This window comes from Mycetomoellerius zeteki, unplaced genomic scaffold, assembly GCF_001594055.1.
Source record: "Mycetomoellerius zeteki isolate Tzet28-1 unplaced genomic scaffold, Tzet1.0 scaffold58, whole genome shotgun sequence".
NCBI lineage: Eukaryota > Metazoa > Arthropoda > Insecta > Hymenoptera > Formicidae > Mycetomoellerius > Mycetomoellerius zeteki.
Window position 1 is genome coordinate 1,527,108 of NW_017257588.1, and position 22,707 is coordinate 1,549,814.

Consider the following 22,707-nt stretch of genomic DNA (forward strand, 5'->3'; position numbering starts at 1 on the left):
GGCTGCTGCAGCCAATTAAAAATGCTATGCCATATTTTACCATCTAATTTGCTGCAGCAGTCAATCTTCTTTTTCAGTGTACGATTTTATTTAATATTATACAATGATTTCTCGTGGTTGCATATGTAATTAATTATCGGATACATAGAGATTTTATATGAATTTTATAATGATTTCGAGGACTCTGTCCCACGATTACATTAAGTGGTTATCTCCTCGAATCTTCTCTATATAAAATGCATCTTTTCTAGGAAAGTTGGAGGTACGAAAGGGTTAAAAAATATAATTTAAAAACACACAAAGTAGTATGACAGTATCGGCGACCTTCCTCTATTCACTATTTTAATTAAAACGCTAAATCAGAATTTTTTAAATGCTTTTACTAAAAAGTTGCTAATTTTAATAAGTCATTTCTCTACCAACGCTATATGTGTATGTATATGCTAAAAATAAAATACTCCTCTCTTTAAAACGTAAATATTTTATTTGTCTATTTAGAAAAGAATTAAGTTGCTTCATTAAAATTTCAATCACACTATGATCACTGCTACATCTCACGTAAATAAAAAGAAAGAAGAAAATCGCGAAGGAATTACAAGCGCGGAAGGAAAAACGAAACAGTTACGTGGATCATAATGCACACGTGGATGGCGCATAAAACAAAGAAGTCTGATAGCGCGGAAAGCGGTGCATTGTTTACGAACGACATTAACGTCAGCGTAGCAACTGAAAACAATTAAGATACAAGCTCTCACAATCATTCCCGTCTCCCCTCCACTATCACGTTTAGAAGTAGAATCAGCGTATTTCTCAGCTTAATCCGTACCAACCGGGAAAATTGTCTGCCACAGGTACGAGCGATTTCGATAAAGCACCTCGTCAATTATGCGACCCTTTTGTCGCATTATCGCAGCGAAGAATCTCACGCCACTGCACTATGCTAGAACACAGGCCGTTTCAAATGGATCTGTTTGTTAGACGTTTGTTAGGGTCACCATAGTTGAACGTGTCAGATATTTATCGGAGAGCACAAAGCATGAAAGCGCGCGCGTTCTGTGAAAGGGAACGAGAACTGGAGCAGTTAGAGTTTCTCTCGCGACATATTTTTCCGCTGTCCTTTCATTAAAGAGGTACACAAAAAAAACCAGAGGTATAAAAAAATACAGTGATAGGGCAAATGAAGTCCCTGGATTTGAAGCCTCGTTAAAACGTCTCTGGCCGGTGGCACCACGCCAGCTCTATTGTCCATGATGGATGGTTTTCATACTTCCTTCTCGTACTCTTTTAATAACGGCAGGGGGACAGAACGCGCACAGCTAAATTACATATATTAAAAGTCAGTGCGGACGCATAACTTGTTTTCCGCTGCACAGCATCCCACGTTCCACATCCATCCGCCATGTAACCGCGCATATATCGTTGTAGTTATTTTAACAAAGAGTTACGACGTATGCATTTTGCCGTGTGCATAATAGTTGGATTAATTTATCGCGCGGTCTAACTTTTTAACAAATGATCAGGTTTGTGGAAATATCAAAGAAAGATCACCTTCGATTGACGCTCACGCTTTTTCATCAATGGCGAACGATACCTTTTATTCAATTTTCGCAGACTAGTCAAAGGTGTACCGCCTTCGTACGTGATACTACGATTAAACGTGCTTGATGAAGTCGCATGTGAGATCGGTACAAAGCCAAAGATCGCGGGAAAGGGCGATCGAGTGCACGAGAATCAGTGGATGCACGCGGGAAGTGAAGTGGGGCGAGAGCGAAGACGGCGGAAAATCGACGATAGCAGGACGAGGGGATAAATTGAGGCGAGGGGGAACGAGTACCGCTTTAAGAGCTTTTAAGCCCGGCGTTAAGCTGGGATTTATTTCTGACCTGTTTACACCGGGGAAACAATTGACCCGTGGCCCAGCGATACCTAGGCTGGTCTCAAGTGTCTACTCCAAGCAAACCAGACGCGACTCGTTCTATCTGACTAACGATCCCGGCATAGCGAACCACTCGCGAAAGAAACAGTTTATTCCCGTTAAATGGACCCACTCGATGTCATTTTGGTTTAAAGCACGACGAAGTCGATATTCGTTTCACGACCTTAATTATCGATGAGCCAGGCAATCGATAATTTGAACGTACGTGACCATGATGTTAAAAAACGTTGCGCGTCCCGACGTAAATTTATTCGTAAATTTATCCCTGCAAAATACGAAATAGTTTATAATCTTTTTTGGTCTTATTTCAAATCTGTCGGATGCATATTTATTGAATATAAAATTCTTCAAATTTCTAATAAACTAAATATGTAATAAATCACAATATATGTAATGAAATAAATTACATTACATTATAAGAATTTAAAACACGATCGTATGTATGAATACATCAAATACGATAAAGAACGCCATGAACGGTCAATGTTTCGAATAATACATTATATATTCTTTATATTAAATCAATTTATTCCAGAAGTGATTGCGCGCCGATATTTTCGGACTTTCGACACAATCATTCTGAAACGCTAATAATCCCCTCTAAATAAAGAAATTACATTACACTGTCAAAATCATAATGTCAAATTATACCCAATTTGAATTATTTCTAAGCATTTTTATGGGTCACCATTGCTTCTATGTATCGTTAATTTAATTAAAACAATGGAGTTAAATAATTTAACTCAGAAATGTATTAAATTTGGCTCAAATTGAATTTAGTGTATACTAAGTGCATACATTAATATATTGTTCATTTTAAAATTAAGCAATTTAATCACAGAAATGGATTAATTTACATTTTGACATGATGAAAGTTAAAAATAACAAAACGTTATTTCACTCATGAGATTCAATTACCATTGCTACTTCAGTATTTAACAGTGCAGTTAATGTGTATCACTGTACATACACATATATATTTTCTTCTTCATTTAATTAATTTATTCATATATATGTATATACGAATAAATCAAATGAATGAAAAAGCGTTAAATACGATTGAGACTAAATCCAGGGTGCTTAATAATTTCTATGTAAATTTTTAAATACATTTTTTAATTGTATAATGTTTGAAGACATCCTTTTAACATCGTTATTAAATTAACGATCAATTTAATTTGTTATTATTTCAGCTTCAATTTGCGATTGCTTTTCAAGACAATTTACTTTTCATCCGACAGTAATCAATGCGCAATTTATATAACTAAAAGATGTATTTAAAACTTTATACATATATATAAATATCGTTAGGCATCTCGACTGTATTTGATGCTTCTTTACATTGACAGCGACAGAAAAATTTTTAATATTTGTGACTATAATTTATACATATATACTATAATTATGATTATTACTGTTAAACTGTTTAATATAATAAATATGGCTACGCAATAACTACAAACTACATAATTAAATTATAACAATCATTTTTATAATGATAACTTATGTAATAGTTTTCAGTGCAAACTATATATATATTTATTGTTAAAATTTACATATAGTTATTATTAGTAACATTATAGCAGTAATAATCTAATTATGATGACGTGTATTATAATCACATAGTCGCAAATACCAAAAACTTTTGCTCCCAGTGTACTCATTTGATTTAAAGAAAATTGAATATGGGAATGATTAGATCTTGTACGCGCGACGACAATTCAAGTACCTACCTTATTTGCATTACTAAATCTGAACTTATTTGCATTGCAACCGATTACAGATGTGTTCATATACGTATGCGTGCGCATATAATGTCGTAGATTATAACTGAATGGTACGAGCGCTAACTACAGCGACAGGTCGTATTCGGCATCTAATCTCATAGCTCATAGTTGCCTAATCTCGCTGTTGTCGCTGCCGGTAAACGCGAACTGCAATAAAACTTATCCCGTTGCAGCCACACGGCCATAATGGTCGTTACGCTCTCGGTGTATCAAACTTCCTAAAGCAATGCAGCGTGATCGCGTGAGCGCGATTATTTCTCCAGAAAATAGCGGAGCTTTCATCGCTCCTATAAAGATGTTTATTGCCGAATATAGAGAAGAGAAGGAGGGAAAAAGAAGTCTTTTACAAGAGAAAAAGACTTCTTATGCTGTTATCGACTCTCCTGTAATTCGTATAGTTGAAATAATAAAGCTTTATTTATGTGCACAACAAATGCACGGGCAAAAATGTGCAAGAGCGAGATCGCGTGGGTGCGTACGATCGAAAAACAAAAGCACGTAGGTTGGCGTGACAGCCGCAAAGCGGGGGTGCGCGCTGTGTAATATCACTTATCACTTATCAAACATTTATCGCGAATATTTATGTCACTTAACAATCCAAAAGCAGCTCGTGTTTTTACACGGGAGATCAAATCACACGTCCAACGTCCGGACGGAAATTTTTTATTCGCGCGGTGTCGGCGAAATTTATTTTGCCCCGACGTCGGCGCTGACATTTGTATTTATATATCATCGCGCTCTTTCGGCGATGCAATAACGACCCGTAAAAATAACGGTAGCGAAACGAAATTCGCGAATGGCCGCGTTAAACATCCTTGACAGAAAACGTGCTCGATTGGAAATTCCATAGCCATTAATGGCTTAAAAGAACCGTATGTTTCTATCTCGTTCGACGCAATAATGGCTGGCGTTACAGGCCGCCCCGTATCGTATACCGGGTCTAACGAGTTTACCATGGAATACCTGCTACAATTTACGAAAGTTTTTCCCGCCGGGTAAACTGTAACGACGCACAGCAATGCTCGTGAATTTATCGAGCACCTGTTCTCTGACTGAAATTCGTAGCTCGTCTCGCAAGTTCGCTATAAATCTCTTTACAGTTAGTATACGCGTTTGTCACAGATCACATCGTGACTGACTATCATGCGCCACTACGTGTCTCCGTATAAAAGGAAAGACGCTTGTTGTTTCTCCCTTATCCTTGCCAAGTCCCTTTAAATCTATCAACTGGCAGGTCTACTGAAAATTCTAAACACGGACGCTTCCTATGCCAGACGAAGGCGGTCCCTTGTATACCGGTATCATCGGCGAGGCGTTCATGTGTTTCGGCACGTAGGATGCTTAGCCTTCGGAATGCTATCTCGAGGACCTGTTAGATTCGTCGACGTTTCCAAGTAATTGCGTGCAAGCACTAACCGCGATGCGCTCCGTAAGCGATACGGTCAACGAGAAATGCAGCTGCGTACGCAACTAAACTCGACATTGAAGTCTATAGAACGTGAACGGTCTGGAAACGAAAGGAAATAAGAATCGAAGAGTATGCGGTAACGGCACAGACTCAATAAGAATAGACTGCGCATTTCTATAAAATTGTCTTTGACTTACAATTAGAAAGCGTGAGGTAGCTTGAATTAGAGTTTCTATATATAATAAGAGTTCAAACAAAACTGTCATGTACAGTCAAATTAATCCTTTAGCGGCGATTTATATATAGCATTCACATTAAAATTAAATTCAGTATAAATTTAGGATAAATTCTATCGAGATCTATGTTACAGTTAAGATTACAATTAAGAATTAAACATGGACATGTATGTGGCATTGAATACTGAAATTATATAATTAAAAGTGAATTCGGAGAAACGTTATTAGCGCTATTTGTATCATTTTAACTTCATTATTTATTAGGCAAATAAAATAAGATTGGCATAAATAGCGTTAATATTAACTCTCTGAACACAATACCTCGTCAGAAAGGTTATATGTCGATATTGTATCAATGTACATCGACAGTGTAGATATCAATAGATTTTACACTTGCAAGTCATTCTTGAGCAAAAGCAATAAAAGAAAGTTTTTCTAATGACAAAACGATGCCGTCCCTAAAAGATTAATGTTAATAATACTGATTCTGTAATATTTAGGTTGGATACTATTAATATCAGTATTCAGTCTTATATTTTCTGTATTGTATATCAAAAGAACCGTTAAGTGCGAATTAAAAATTTGTGAAAGCTTTTAACGAAACTAATCGACTTTCGTGCTTACATTAAATATTTTCTGACCATATGTACATTCGGCTATTGATTATTACTGGCCGAATAGAATCCAATGAAGGGGATCAGGTGCTATTACAAGCGTATAATGGCACTGTCTCGATTGTAATATTAACATGTATGTATACATGTATAATGCCTTTGTGTTAACTATTCTATTTTTAAATATTACATTTAAAATTCACGTTTATTTTAGGCGGATTTAGACAATCGAGACTTGTTTCTTCGTTAAAAGTCGTTATTTGTTTAACTCTCTTATGGTACACGGAGAAAATTTTCTTTTAAAATTTACCCTAAAAATATGGTAGTTTTTTTTGTGATACAATACAATATTTTAAAGAATTTTACCATGCACTTCAGTAAAATTGATCAAACTTATTTTATACTTCATTGTAGTTTTATTAATAAATGAGAGAGATTTACTACTTTTTTTTTAAATTCTTCGAAATACAATGTTGTCCCACGACTGTCATATTTTCAGGGTAAATTCTAAGAAAAAATTCTATCCGTGTAGAAACTCTCTCTCTCTCTCTCCCCTTCCCCCTCTCTCACCCCCTCTCTCTAAACTATCAAGTTGAAGAGAGATATTGATATGTTCAATTATTTCTAACGGACCACAGGTGTTAAGTTCAGAGAATGCGCAGTCTATGCTCATTACGTCCATAGGTAACGATCATTGCCGAAGTGAGAAGGAACCGCGAATTAATTAACGCACGACATCTCGCAGTAGAGGTGGCCGGGTCCGTGGTCAGATAAAACTCTAATTTAAGTGGATCCTCGAAATCCCGGAAGGCATCTCTGCAGTTAAAACCAAATGGCTCTGCTATCTATTCAGCCAAACTCCTCTCCCACTTTCGTCATCTGAATTTTATTCAAGACCTCGGCGAAGATTCGCAATGCAACATTCGTAAAAGGGGTAAGAAGTGGCGGAAACGTGTGCCTCCTTTCGCTCGACGAACCCAAATGGAAGGAAGCCACGCCACGGAGAACGAATAAGGATGGGACGTAACAGCGGCGGACGGAAGGCACGCAGAAAAGAGTAGAAAAAGTCTAAAAGTACTCGACGTCGGTAGCGGAGTTTGCGTAAAGGGGTTTAGGTAAATTGAAAATGGAATTAAATTCCCTGGGCGCTGCTCGAGAGAGAATACACACGGTATGCCCAGGAAGTCGAGAGAGGAAAGATGTACTCGTTGTTTCTTTTTTTTCTTTTTCTCCTTTGCCCCTTTTCTTTTTTTTTTGCCACCTACCCCGTCACCTACTCACGCCTTCTTCACTCCCTCGTTACGCCTCCGTGTCGTTTCTGCCCGTTCCATCTTTTGGAAGTCATCCACGAACGCGCGACGCGAGTAAGGTACACAACGAGCTCACCCGGTGTAAATGGGCGTGCGACGGGCGAAGTGCCGTGTTCTTCCTCTGGTAAATATGCTCGCATAAATATACATATGTGCTTTCAGCAACGAAATATGCACGTAACTTACGGCGACGCAAAGATAGAACTGCGTGTGAAGGGAAAATATTGAAGAAATCGACATAACGTGTCGTACCGCTGCAGTCGCTTGAATGGCGTTAAATCGCGATACCCGCCGACACAGAAGAAAATTGAATTGTCGTGTTTACCTGACATAAAACTAAAATTAAGTATACATGCTCGACGTTACATTTTCGCAAATTATGTAAAATTCACGTTCTCGATGATACATCATTCTGAAAACCGTAAGTGGCCAACACCTTGAATCGCGAAGTGTTAACGCATGATTTTTCTGCGCTCCGCTTAAATATCGAGTAATAAATTCTTGGCTTAAAATGACAGTATTAAGAAAATCAATGATAGTAGATTCAACTACATCACGATTAAGCTCCTTGCTATATCATGTAAGGTATCGATCCGCTAAAACCCATTGAGTAACGATCAATCAAACGGATACGAACCTGACTTACAGCTATAGAAGGTATAACACGTTTCCCGTGGCAAATCCTCTGGCAATGTTGAACTCGAGTCCATAATTGAATGCTATATACAGTGGCAAGAGATTTCAAAGTGAATATTCGGACAGACAATGTATTTCGCACTTCGCATAGACAACATAGTCCTTTTTCTATATATTTCTGGAACATTCTATTTTTTTCTCTTGTGGAAACCATAAACGTAATAAGAATAGTTTGCACATTCCTATGAAGTTATCACTATCGATTTAGAATATAGAAAAAACGATTTTGCTAAAGCATTAAAAAATTTAAGTAGATACACAAATTTGAAAATAATTTTGTTAGATTATCAAAATAATTACGTAGAAATCTCAAACATACTTTGTTAGATATCAAAGGACCAATGGTAACCCAACTCCCTGAGTTGAATAATATTTCGTTATGTTTAACTTCCATTTATGTCAAAATGTGAATCAATCCATTTAATTTCCATCGTTAGTTTCAAAGTAAATATTAACCATGTTAACGTGCGCACTGAACGAATAATAAACTAAATTTGTATCAAATATAATACATTTTCTTGAGTTAAATTCTATTATTTTAGCCAAAGTAATGAAATATTGGTAGCAACAGCGGTGATCTATAAAAATGATTAAAAATAATTCAAATTAAGGATAACTTGACATTACAAATTTAACAGTACAATAAACAATGCTCTGTAAAAAATTTTGACATTCTAGCAATAGTTTAAGCACTGTATATAATTATTTCAATAGTTGATTATTTTCAATAGTTAAAAATTACTTTCAGATATGTAGATAGTTAAATTTTTAGATACATACGAGTAGAAAGAAAGATTTTGCTAAAATATCTAAAAATTTATCTAGATACCGATCTGAAAATAATTTTCTTAGCCCATAAAAATATTTGTGCAGAAAACTCAAGCATGATGAGCAATCTTGATATCCTAACAATCAACTTGAGTATCTTACATAATTATTTTGATAGTCTAATAAAATTTATTTTCAAATCTATATCTAGCTAAATTTTTAGATTATATTTAATATAATCTAAAAATTTAGATTTGAAAATAAATTTTATTAGACTATCAAAATAATTGTCTATAAAATATCTATAATATAATAATTTTTATATAATATAAAAATATATATTTAGGTAATTTTTAAATTATTTCAGCAAATCCGTTTTTTCCGTGAAAGAGTGAGACAGTTTGAATCATTTCTCTCTCTCTCTCTCTCTCTCTCTCTCTCTCTCAAGTATCAAAGAGAGATGCTGATATGATTTAATTCTTTCTAACAGAGCACAAATACTAAGATCAGGAATGTGCAATCTATACACTGTTAAATTCATAACGTGAAATTATATTCAATTTAAGTTTAATCATTTCTATAGATCTCTACTACTCCAACATAATATGTCATTAATTTAACTAAAACAGTCGAGTTAAACAATTAAACTCGAGGGAATGTATTAAATTGATTTAAACTTAATTTATTATTTATTAGTGAATATGGACGTTGTTTACTTCAAAACTAGCCACAGAAATGGATTGATTTACATTTGACACACATAGAGATTAAAAATAACGAAATGTTATTTAACAGAAGAGGTTGAGTTACTACTATTCCTTTGATTGATATCTAACAGTGTGCACCTATTACATCTGTGGTGTGAACGAACATAACATGATAATTGTTTGAGAGAACCTAAAAATTTATTCGTCGCTGAGTACAGATAAAGACAGGAAGTGAGAAACAAACATACAACGGGTACTTCGTAGACAACTCAATAACGCAATTATTCAATAGGACTATGTAAATTTCGTTAATTGCCGCCTCTTCTCGAGAATTTCGGAAGGTAGTGACAGCCCGACTCCTCTCTGAGAAATTCCTGCTAATTCCACAGGGACACAAAGCGCTTAAAATTAGTACGAAATGCAGCATGAATAATAATATTACGTGAATAAGAAGAAGACACCTTCGTTAAAGCGACATCACAACTAATAATGATTTCATGTTTCACATTTTAACACTGTTCTTAAATAATTGGATGACGAAGGAAGGCAAAGAATTTTTATTCAAAGCGCCAAGATATGGGGGATAAACTTTTCTGATAAAATAAACTGAAAGACGTACACGAGTATTGACACGCCACTCTGACTGCGTTTATGTTATGTCATGGTATATTATAAACATAATCGAGAATCGCTTACAAAATGAGACAAAATAAAAATAAAACCATGAATGTGTCATATGTTAATCAATGTCACCATTAACCGTCAAAGCCCATTAACGCGATTACACACAGTGCAATTTAACCGCGCCATAATTCGTTTATAGGAATTTGATAACGTGCGCAAGCACAGAGCAAAACTTGTTCGGTATGGATTTTGTATTTCTCATTAAACAACTTGATCGACTGTTATGCAGCAGCTATGCGTATATTTTAAAATATAGAGATCACATTATTACTTTGAAAAATATTACATAAGTAAAAGATTAATCGCGCAGATCAATGAGATTATTAGAGTATCCATAATAATCACATGTTTTATTCATTCTTAATTTTGTCGAGATCAGTTAACCAACGTAATAATTCCAAATTTGATTCAATTAATTTCCCGGGCTAATTACACTAGTTTATAAATTTTGAAGAACTTTTAGTGCAAGAAAAAATCTGTTGCCAGAAAAAATTCATCAAGATATTTTATTATAGTATGTTTCACACACACACACACACACACACACACACACACACACACACACACACACACACACACACACATTTTTAAGATATAGCATGTCAATTTTTTTTTAAGATAAGATATAATAATTTGGATACAACAAGTAAAGCAAGGTGAATTCTTCCATCAAGATTTGATAATAATACTGATAATTGAAAAATGTTGTTAAAAGTACTGGATAAAAACATGTTAGACGACTAATGATAGACTCTAACATGTGAAACACTGATGCAAATATAAAATGAAACTAATGAAAGTATGAAAAACATATAAAAACAAAAATTACTCACAAAGCTTCTGATTTATTTTTTAATTAAAATAAAACTTCACCATATTGGAAAAAATATTTTTCTTTCTAAGGAATATAAAATAACAAATAATTAAAATATATAAAGACTTTCAAATATAAAATAATAATCAAAATCTAGAGCTAGAGCTGTAAAAATCAAAACACAGTTAATGGTACGTAAATCATTTATAACAAAGTGTCTTTAATAAAACTTCATGAGTGCAATATGTGTGGTACCATAATCACGAACGTTTCGGTCTCACTTTGATGACGGCTCAAAGCGGAGCTGAAATGTTCGTAATCACGGTACCACACATTGTACTCATGAGATTTATTATCAAAGAAATTTCGTTTTAATGATTTGCGCACCACTAATTGCGTTTTGACTCTTACAGACTTATATCTAGTATATCTTATATCTTTGATTGTTATTTTATATTTAAAAATCCTTAAATTTTGATCGTTTTTTTCTTATATAGGATTTGATGGAAATATTTTAATAGTAGGTTCGGACATTGTTGAAAATTATAGAAACAGTTTTTATGTTCTTAGACAATATCTTGTAAATAATGTTATTAAACGATTAAAGGCCGGTTGTTCCATCTTCAGATAAATTATGTGATAATTTATCTATTGGATAAACAAAATATTAAAAGAGTAGGAGTATAAAAGAGTAAAAGAGTAAGACAGTGAGCTAAAGTTTACTAAAAGGTGGAACAATCCAGCCTAAAGGGAGAATATGCAAAAAAAGAGAATTCATGTGACTTTAATCGTCCATAGTGCCAAAATTGGGAAAAAAAACATAAAAAGTATCTGCGATATTGTCAGAAACCATTTTGCATGAAAAAAGATATTGCTAATTGCTTTGGAGTCTTGCCAAAGCACGTTTGGCCATGCACGAAGAATATTTTCTGTTACGTATGTTTTCTGTTACATATATTTATTATAGGACTATTATACTCGGATAACTATTAACGTTTAAATAAGAACCCTATCATAATTAATATATTAATTAAATTGGCTTAAATATAGCTAAATTCAACTAAATTACATAAATAACTAATAGGAAAGAAAAATAAATCTATTTGTGTTAAAAATTGATACACAAAAATGCGTTATTTTAATCTAATGTAAATTAAATTTCCAAAAAATCTATTATTTTGGATAATAATATTTCATCACGCAAGAGAACAAATATAAAATCATATAGTAGGAAAAAATATGGCATATTGTCCTGTATAACTGTATAAATTCATATAGTTAATTTACATATTACCGGCGCATGTGTACGTCCGTGCATAAATTAACTAATGTTACGCAAGTTGTTTTTCGTATATCTATCGGCTCTTCATTGCAGTATGCAGTATATCGCGTTACGTATGTAGTCACGTTGAATTAAATCCATTACGCGTGCTTAATTATTTTATTAGCGTGGCGGTTACAGTAAATGAGATTTGCGAGAGATACTTTCCTGTATTTCTATATCGTTGAACGTTCTATGGTAGCAGAATATATATAAAAACGAACTTCTTTTATTTAAAAAGAAAAATCATAATATTTTGTCGCAAACGTTATGAATATTCATTTCGGTTCTTATTAGCGGCTCGTTGTGCTGCGAATGATCTGCCAACATGAAAATACGTTGCCACACGATGCAGAGTAAGAAAAACGGGTCCATGTTATTGCTAAAGACTATCCATAAAAATGCAAAAGAGGATGCATAACAGTTCCAATAAACACCCCCTTTAATGAGAAGCGGGTCTAACTTTAGAAAAGTGCCTGTTCGCCCTTAATCGTACTTTGTGGAAAAGTTTTATAAAATTATAGAAAAGTTTGCGCTCATAATTATCACCTAGGGACTATAGCGTCGTCACTAGCAATTCAATAAATTTGTAACCTCTTAACTAAGTCACAAATCTTTTAAAATCAAACGTATTATTAATAAACGAAACCTCACGTACAAATGCGATTGTATAGAATTTAATTGCTTAAAAAAAAGTTCAATCGCAAAGAAATATTGGGTTAGGATAAAAGTTCGTAGCTATTTTGTATCATGTATACATATTTTTAAAAAACTTTGGCATTTATATGTATCGATAGAAGTTTCAGCTTTAAGAATCCGTTGTTTTTTTAATTACGATATCGTAATTTTTAATCATCAGGAGTTATGAACAATTAAAGTCAAAATGTTCGTTTTATTTAATCCGTGGTAACTAAATAATAAAAAATCTTACCAATATTTAAAAAAACGATTTTGTAAGGAAAATTTTAAAGCTTTTGCATCAAAAAGTTAAAAATTTTTGCAAGTTTTTTTGAACACGTGACAGGTTTACAAAATGAGAAGAAAGTTTCCCATTTTGTCTAGAGCTTATAGTTTCCTATATGTAAAGATTACCAATCTCACAAAAACTCAAGACATAGTGATCTTTTGAAAGTAGAAATTTTAAGCTTTAAAATCCTTTTCCTAAATTTAAATTTCGTTCGTTGTTAATAAAGTTACAGTTGCTTGAATTTTGAAGTTCGCAACACTACGAATTTTTGTTCCAACAATACATATATAAACTAAAACCAGAAGGAGAAACATTCGTAAAATCACAGCCGGCAGTTTGTATCTTTCCTTTATCACCTTACTTTTAGCTTGGAAATCGGTAAATTTAGCGCGTCAGATTTATTTTCATTTTTCATGGAAAATCTTCTTATATTTGAACGTAATATGGAATATGATCGTGGAAAATAGGAACAACTTAAAAGTTACATTACGCAGATGGAAACTAACAGGAAAAACTTCGTGAAACATGCAGTATTTATTTATAACTTATTCTGTATACAATCACCTCTGTTTTGCTGCACGGCCGCAGTGTTTTCGCACGATTCATATACAACCCACTCTTATGCAGCAGCCATGAAGAAGTCATCCCGTAAGTTTCATAAAACTTTACGGTACATACGAACTTTTGATCAAAGAATCGATACATGCACATCTTCTTTATTTTGCTCTTGTTTAATGTTGAAAACAAACGATTATTAAAGTTCAATTACAAATTCTATTTTATCATTTGTTTTCATGTAATTTATTTCATGATATTTCATATTATCATAATAATTGGAACAAAAGTTCGTAGCGTTACTTCAAAATTCAAACAGCTGTACTTTTGTTAAAAATGAATGAAATTTAAATTTATCAAAAAGATTTGAAAACTTAACATCTCTATATTTATTTCGAAAGATTACTTTTGAGTTTCTGTGAGTCTGGTAATATTTACATATAGAAAACTACGAGCTGGATAAAATGAAAAATTTTCTTCTCATTTTATGGGCCTGTCATGTGTCCAAAAAATACTTGTAAAAATTTGCGATTTTCTGACGTGAAAAGCTTTAAAATTTCCCTATCCCTACAAAATCTTTTGTTTAAATATTCCTATACACGGAAAGAATCTTTCTTAGAGTTTACCCTGAAAATATGGTAGTCGTGGGACGACATCGTATTTCGAGGAATTTTATGTAATTCTCTCGTATTTACTTTTAAAACTACAATAAAGTAAGTTTTATTAATTTTACTGAAGTGCATGGTAAAAATGTTAAAAATATTGCACACAGTTGTACCACAACTACCATATTTTCAGGGTAAATTTTAAGAGAAAATTCTTATAAGATTTTTTGTTATTGAGTTATGGCGGATTAAAATAAATGAATATTTTGACTTTGATTGCTCGTAACTCTGTTAAAAATTATTTGTTGCTAAATTTTTTTTAAAATATGGAGACATGATACGAATAAAGCAGCATTACAAACTTTTGTCCTAAGCCAATATTTCATTATAATGATACTTCATATCATTCATATTATATATAGGAAAGTTAACGTATATTACATTTATTCAAATAGCTTGTAATATTTTTCAAGATGTTAATGAATGAAAAATATCCGACTCCGCTACAGATACGAGTATTATCCACTTGTACTACTTTTTCTTTAAATCTTTCAAGTATTGTGCAGAAGGCCGAGTAATAATATCGACATTCCGGCGGCGTTATTTCGGAAAGAGGATAACAAAAAACCATGACCGGAATAGAATTTTGAAATATGGGGCCTATTTTATCGCGGACACTGATATAAAAAAAGGAGCACCACAGTGTCTCCCTTGTTGCCATGAAATATTTGCCGCCGTGGGTTCAGCGTGTACGGCCGATAAAACAAAATCCGATTAAATGCTTTGTTTTCGTCACGCTTTTTTCCGCGCTACGACGCCCGTGTCCTAATTGATTTGCCGAGTAATGGATCAGCCCGCACGTATCACTATTACGAACGAGCATCGGGGCGTCGACCAATGACACATATCATTGTGTACAATGTGCAATACATTTCTCTTTATATTTCGGTGTCTTCAATAACGTATTAACTCAAAATCCATTATTAAGCTAACAAAAGAAACATTCGATTTCAAGTTTTATCACTCTCTTCTAAAGATGAAGATGAGTCCATAAAAGCTTAAGGATCTAATATTTCCACAAACATTTTCAACATTATTAGAATATTGTGAAATTGTAACTATGAGTGACGTTAAATTATTAAAAGTAATATCAAATATTAATACTAATATAATATTGATATTAATACTAATATCCATATTAGTTAATGTTAATTAATATCAGAATGTCAATTGTGATTACATTAATTAATCCTTTTGCAATTCCTTTCTACGAGATTAAATGTACTATTTCTAAATTTATTGCGTTAATACGGATGGACTGCAAGCAGATGGTAGTACATCTCTTTGTCTACAATCATATATTTATTCCCTTCATTTACAATCTGGGTCTTTTTTATACAACTCAACTTTTTGGCTTTCAAAAAGAATTCAAGGTTACTTTTTAATATCTCTATTACATTACTAAATAATTTTTTAGCTCAAATGTTTAAGCCTTTATTTAATAAAAACTTGAAATTTGAGCAAAAATAAAGGTGAAATTTGAGAACGAGATTTTGATGTTGCCAAAAAAGACTCAAATTACAGACAGAAATATTGCACTGACAACAATTGATATTTTAACAATCTGTGTAGAATTTAAAAAACTTCCGTAACTGCGTGTCCAATATTGGATGTCACGTATTGCAACGTATTTCGTTATTATCGCTTTTTCCATTAGAATAGCTTGATTACGTTGAGCTTAGCATCGCGCGTTGACGATGCGTGCTCAGAGTGTGCACTCACAGACTTGACCAACTTAGGGAACGCCCAAGGTGAAGAGTAATAGACAGGAGGTCGGCAAGCTACGTACGAGGTACTAGAGACGGTGAAGTGTAATACTATGTGTAGAACATAATAACATTATACTGCTAACTAACTTCACCGGTGTACTGCCTTCTATATCAACCTTGCTCCTCGGACGTTTAACGTGTAACCAGTGAGTTTTCGCATCAACAAGCAGATAGAAATGTGCAAGCCTATAAAGTTAGATGAGATAAGAAACTAATGTAATAAGGAACTAACATATATTCCTGGAATGGCAAATCAAAACTTTAAGTTAGAGCACTGAAAAAGGTTTAATAATAATCAAGTTTAGATGATAGTTATGAAAAATCTTTGATGCAATATATTCAATTAAAATTCGATTAATATGTATAACCTGAATTAATTAAATGCTAATTTTACTTTTCTAAATTATTTTACCTTTCTAATTATTATTTTCATTTATTCTATATTATCTAACTTTTCTATTAATATGAAACTTTTATTATTATTTTGTTTGAAAACGTTGATTAAATATTTCATCAAGCTGATGAAAATATTTCTCAGAATTTTTCAGAATTCTGAATAATTTTATAACTTTTTAGAAAATTTTTAACATTAAAAAAACTTTTTTATATAAATTGGAACACTTTTTAAAAGTGCTGAAAAAGTTTACATCTTTTTTTTTCTAGATTTCTTTATATATGTGTGAATTCTGAAATATTCCAAAATATCTCATTCTATAATTTCTGATGAAGTTTATAAAATCTATAAAAGTTTAAAGTATTTTTTCAGAAATTACAGAATACGATTTAAAAAATTTTAGAATGTTTCAGAATTTGTATACATAAAAAGTTCTAACATTGAGAAAGATTGTAGACTTTCTCGGTATTTCTGAAAAGCGTCTAATTCGTACAAAAATTCTGAGAAAAATTTTCACCAGAGGTACATTTAGTAGATATTCCCAAATTTTCTCTTTTCATTGAAGTAATAAATTTAGCCTACAATTACGATTATTTCGCGAAGGTTATAAATAGCATGAAGTTCGATTATTTTTCCTTACACCTATACTCTTCTTCCCTATATAATCTACGGAACACTTGTGAAAACGTTTTCAGGGTATAGCGAGCGTAACTTGCAAGATATGATGATACAGTCTTTTCATAATGGCCCATCAAGTGAGGAAAGCCTGCATGCCATTATAGGATCCAGCGAGCCAGTAATCACGATAGACGACGTGTGATCGACCGTCGTTTATTTGCGGCGCTGCATTTGACATGTTCGGTTTAACGATCTCGCAAAACCGTCTACCAGGGGTAATCAAAAGGTAATAGAATGCACTCAATAAATTGCGCACGCATTCTACATGCTGTCCTGGTTCCCGCATTATGTCATGTCGTTCGCGTGTATTTGTCCGGAAAACAAATAATTAACTGTTACATCTTACACGATCTACCCAACGTCTGATTTAAAAAATGTAACGTTGAATGAATGAAAGAATGTAATTTTACTTATAAATGCTAATTTATGCAAAATTTCTAGAAAACGTTATTTGATATTTCGTTTAATATTTTCAATTTTTTAGAACTATAAAATTTAAAAATTAAATGTTATTCGGGATTATGTCTCACAGCTCAAAGCATAAAAAATTAAAAATTTCATACATTGTTTTATTATTCTATATATGTGTATAAAATTTACACACAATTCTCATTTAAAGTTCATTAAAAGTCATTTAATTTTTTATATATATATAATGGCTCATCTGCCTTGATTCTTATGTAAAATGATGTTCTGTAGTATATGTATAATTACAATTTGATAAGGTCGTAGCATAACAAATTAAATTAAATTTGTTATATGTACTAATAAAACTCTAATAAATATTCGTGTAAAAGTTCATTTGGAGCTACTTACTCGCTTAAAAGTTATTTATCTAAAACTACAGTGAAATATGGTCATTTCGCATAAAGCCATTATAAGCCAAATCATTTATTTTGCTTTTTGCAGGGCATATTTATGACAAAAATTTGTTGGCTGATATTAAGCCAGTGGCATATGATACATATTTTCTTGCATTTTAGTAAATTACTAGAAATCCTGCGTTCTATGTGATGTAATTCTAGTAATTTATTAAAAAATGCAACCAATTATGCATTTTGTGCCGCTGACTTTAGCTGATATTGACTTTTTTAACAAATTTTTTTATAATAAAGAGAAATTCAAAAATGTAAGACAGTAAGATGTAAGCGATAATCTCGCAAATACAATAGAGTAGTAAGCTTTAAAAAATTGATCAATCACAGTCGAATGTGAGAAGAGTAATAGGCCTGGTTTACACTGTGTGCTTAGTCCGCGACCTATACGATAGATGTCTTTGTTTAACCTATAGATTAAACAAGGACACCCATTGTTTAGGTCGCGGACTAAGAGCACGGTGCAATTGTAGCCATTGACTATGATTGATAAATTCCTTAAGGCTTAAGGCTTACTACTCTTGTGTTTGTAGGGTAAGGTTGCAATTGATAAGGCAATAACCTTACTCTATTGTAATTGGCCGATTCGCTTACTGCTTATGTCTTATTATCTTACGTTTTTCTACGTGGCATGAGCTTTATGCTCTATAATACTTTTAGCAAATTTTACAACCACACTCACACGGACATACTTAAGAGTGGCGAAAGGATCTTGCATTCCGCTTACGTTAAGATATAATTACTTTTATAGATATAATTTTTTATCTATAAATACTATCTTAAATGCCATCAAAATTTCTAGAAAGTGCTGCTTGAATTATCGTCTAATATTTTTGCAAATTTCAAAGATATCAAATTCTATGAAAAAGACTGTGCTATTAAACATGACGAAATATAATATTTTTCCAAATGCAGACCTAATAAATATCAATTTTCGTTCTGATTTTTGTTGTAAAATTAAATTGTTAGTTCATTTAAAAAAATTGTTTAAAAAAAAAGTATTGAGATAATGTTGGTCAAACATTTTAAAATTTTAATTAATAACTTGAAAAAATAAATTTGGTACTGAAATACTTAATCAAGTATTTTTTAGTAATTATATTTACTATAAAATAATATTATATACAAGGGCGCTTTTCTCAATTGTTCTAAAATAAAATTCCGCAACTAATTTCAATTAATCGACTTAATTTCTGCTAATCGTACTTGTGACCCGGTTTGTGATTAAAAGTTTTGTATGTTTTATTCAAAACCCGCTGTTTACGTTTGTACAAGCAATGAGCTCATTCATTATGTGAATCGGCCCACTATAATCGAGCGTTTTCGAGAGTGATTAAATTGTCAACAGTTCACCTGGTATCTCGTATCCTTTCTTTCAGAATTAATATCACGATATTGCTAATTTCTCATAGATAGTACTATTATCAAGTTATTATCGTGTAAATTGTCAATTGTAAACTAACCAATTATAGGAAAAACGAACAAAGCAGGTACCTCAAACTGCGAGACAAAGGAACTATATTGCGCTACGTCTGAGAAAATTTTCAAAATTGTTTTATCGATGAACCGCTGATTGAAAAAAACCGTTCTACGAAACCGACAACATCAAATACTGTCTGAAGCGCTGTTTGAAATTCATGAATGCCGTCATATCTATAACCAATTAGGTCACATACATCCAGAAGCCGCCGCAATTGTTGACCGTCGCTCGAGAACTTTAATAGAAGCCTTTCAAAATTCACCGGGCGTGCCATTCTTTATCGAGGCAATTAGAATGCCTGTCTATGCAGTTTGCATAAACTATCGAGTTCTCGTCGACTGAATTACCAGAATGTTAATTAGCTATATTTAAGCACCGTCAGCTATACATCAAACAGATAACATACATAATGTAACGACGAATACAGATCAAAGCCGATGCTTTGCTCGATAATTACAAATTGGTATATCACCGGAATTACATTGCATCACATTTAAGTTCTTGCAGTACCCAAATATTATGTCGTCTATTGCTTACCTGATGCCACCACGAGTCGTGTCGTAATTTAACGTACGAGATCCGTGTCGCCACGTGACATAGCCAGTGGGTTGCGGTATATTGCTGACTACACACTTCAGCTCTATTGTACTACCTGCTTTGTAGAACTTGTCACCAGCCGTAGCACCATGCTCATCCACAATTTCCACCTTCGGCACTACACAGAAATTTATTAAATCTATTTATTACATCAGAAATTTATTAAATTTACACGGAAAGGATAGTTTTGTTGAAGTATCTAAAAATTTAGCTAGATGCAGATCTGAAAATAATTTTGTTGGATTAAAATAATTATATAAAGCGCTTAAACTGGTTGCTAGAATGTAAAAATTTGTTGCAAAACACTGCACTAAAAAAAGATACTTACAGATTTATTTGTGAAAAATATACATTTCACTGAAATAAATCTTTACTTAAATACGGTAAATTAAAATTTTATTCCCCAAATAATCTATTTCACTTTTTTATAATTAATAAAATATATTTCACGAAAATATATATTTTATCATCGCAATTAAATTAACTAATAAATATCAAAGAAAATGTAACCGTGCTTTGCAACACTTCGATGTTTTTTTCTTAGTATGTTCATTATGCTTAAGGTTTCTAAAACGTAATTATTTTGATAGTCCACGAAAATTATTTTCAAATCTGCTTTCATTTAGCTAAATTTTTAGGTACTTCAGCAAAATCGTTCTTTTAAATTTCATATGCATACTTTGGTAGAGGAACGACTGGATTTAAAAACGACAACGTAAACAAATAGGCGAATTAGGAAGCCCTTTTTAAATCGGATCTAGTAAAGCTGCTATTTGATAGCTCTTTTCAACTTATTCGGGAAACGCGTTCCAGCGAACTGCTGATTCGATAGTAAATAAACGCTAATGCGCTCATAGATTGAGCGATCTCACTTTCGTAAGTGCTCAACTCGAGATCAAAGTGGCACGGCGTCATTGGATGCGCGGGCAAATGAAGCTTCGAGATCGAATGGAGGCAAGCATTAGTTGCGGTTTCCGAAGCGAAGTCGCGCTTAATTACTGTCGTAAAGCAACGGGAAATCGTTGCTTTTCCTTTTAGTGTCCGTCGCTCGTGTTTCGATCACGTAGCGATATATACGTCCGATTGAGCTTCGGAAATTTACTTCGTTCAGGGATTTTCGCATTCGACACGAAACATCTATTTTCAATCGTAATCAAATAAAAGAGAAAGTAAATACTATCAGTTTCGTGGATAATAATCTTGGATAATATCGCGAGCTTATCAAACAGGAATTATCTTCTGGTAATACGTCTTCTCATAACACATCTTTACTTGATAATTTTCATTCAAGTAGCTAACATATAATATAGATAATAAGTATACGATTAATTGTATCAAGTATGGTGTTACAGAGATAAGAGCTTCAGCAAACAAACCGCGGCGTGGGTTATCTATAATCAACTACACGATGGAACCGAAGCAACAACGACCCGCTTTGATGCAAACAAGGAAAAATAAGGTGGAAAAATTCGAAATTGAAATTGAAAAAGAAGGAAATGTAGAATGGCAGAATAAACGATTTTTAAAAATTCATTTAACCATCAATGGATTTTTTAATCATATGAAATAATAATAAGACAAAGTGTTCTCTTATCATATTTTCTCCACGAGAAGCAATCCCAGTTTCTCCCGGAGAAAGAAAGAAAAGGAAAAAAAAGATAATGATACGAAGAATACGGGAAAGACGGGGAACAGCAGAGCGACAATTGCCGCGAGGAAAATGAACGAACCAACTATAAATACGAGGCGAACAATCGAGGAAGCCTTTGACCTCGTGACGCCAGCTAATCAAAGCCTTGGCAGACTGATTTCACATTGCACTCGCTCCTGAAGCTCTCGTCCTTCCTGCCGCCGACCAAACAATGCCTGACAACGGCAAACTTTCGAAACGTCCATTTAGGAAAAACTCCATTTGCACCCAAATGAAGGCCACTAACTGATCTCGCCCGCGTCTCCTTTCTTCCCTACAATTCAATGCTTCGCTCGCGACCCAATGTCGCTGGCCATTCTGTATCACTCGGACAACATGCTCACGTCATTACAGCCACCAACGAGCAACAACGGAGCAACCCCGTCCGCACCCAACCCCTACGCAGCTATATGCGTTAACTATTCGCTATTGTGCCCTTCGTCATTACTAACCACTTTCCTATCCTCTTTTTTCCACCATGAACTCGGAACGCCCGTTGGGAAACAAAAAATAACCCGTTAGAGCAGACTGAAGCAAGGACAAAGGGTACCGACATTTTTTCTCTCTTTTTTTTGGATAACGGAAACAGGAGCCGTTTGGCCGGCTCGTTCCTGATTTATCCATTTTTGCTTTTTTATTTATAGAGTTACCAGTCTCGTGTCTCCCTTGCGGTCGGTATATTCCGGATACATCCTTTGAGAGGGTGACTTGTAGCGCGCGTCCTTTGAGAGTTGCTTTCTTTCGTGTGACTTGCGG

General features: G+C 33.5%; 1 protein-coding gene across 1 annotated transcript in view; it reads right to left on the bottom strand.

Annotated features, from left to right (window-relative positions):
• Nucleotides 1-22,707, bottom strand: part of LOC108728067 (defective proboscis extension response 14) — a 165,947-nt gene that overhangs the window by 34,678 nt on the left and 108,562 nt on the right. Inside the window, exon 6 of the mRNA XM_018456422.1 lies at nucleotides 20,202-20,379. Within this exon, the coding sequence (XP_018311924.1) occupies nucleotides 20,202-20,379 (178 nt within the window). The remainder of the gene's footprint in view (nucleotides 1-20,201; nucleotides 20,380-22,707) is intronic.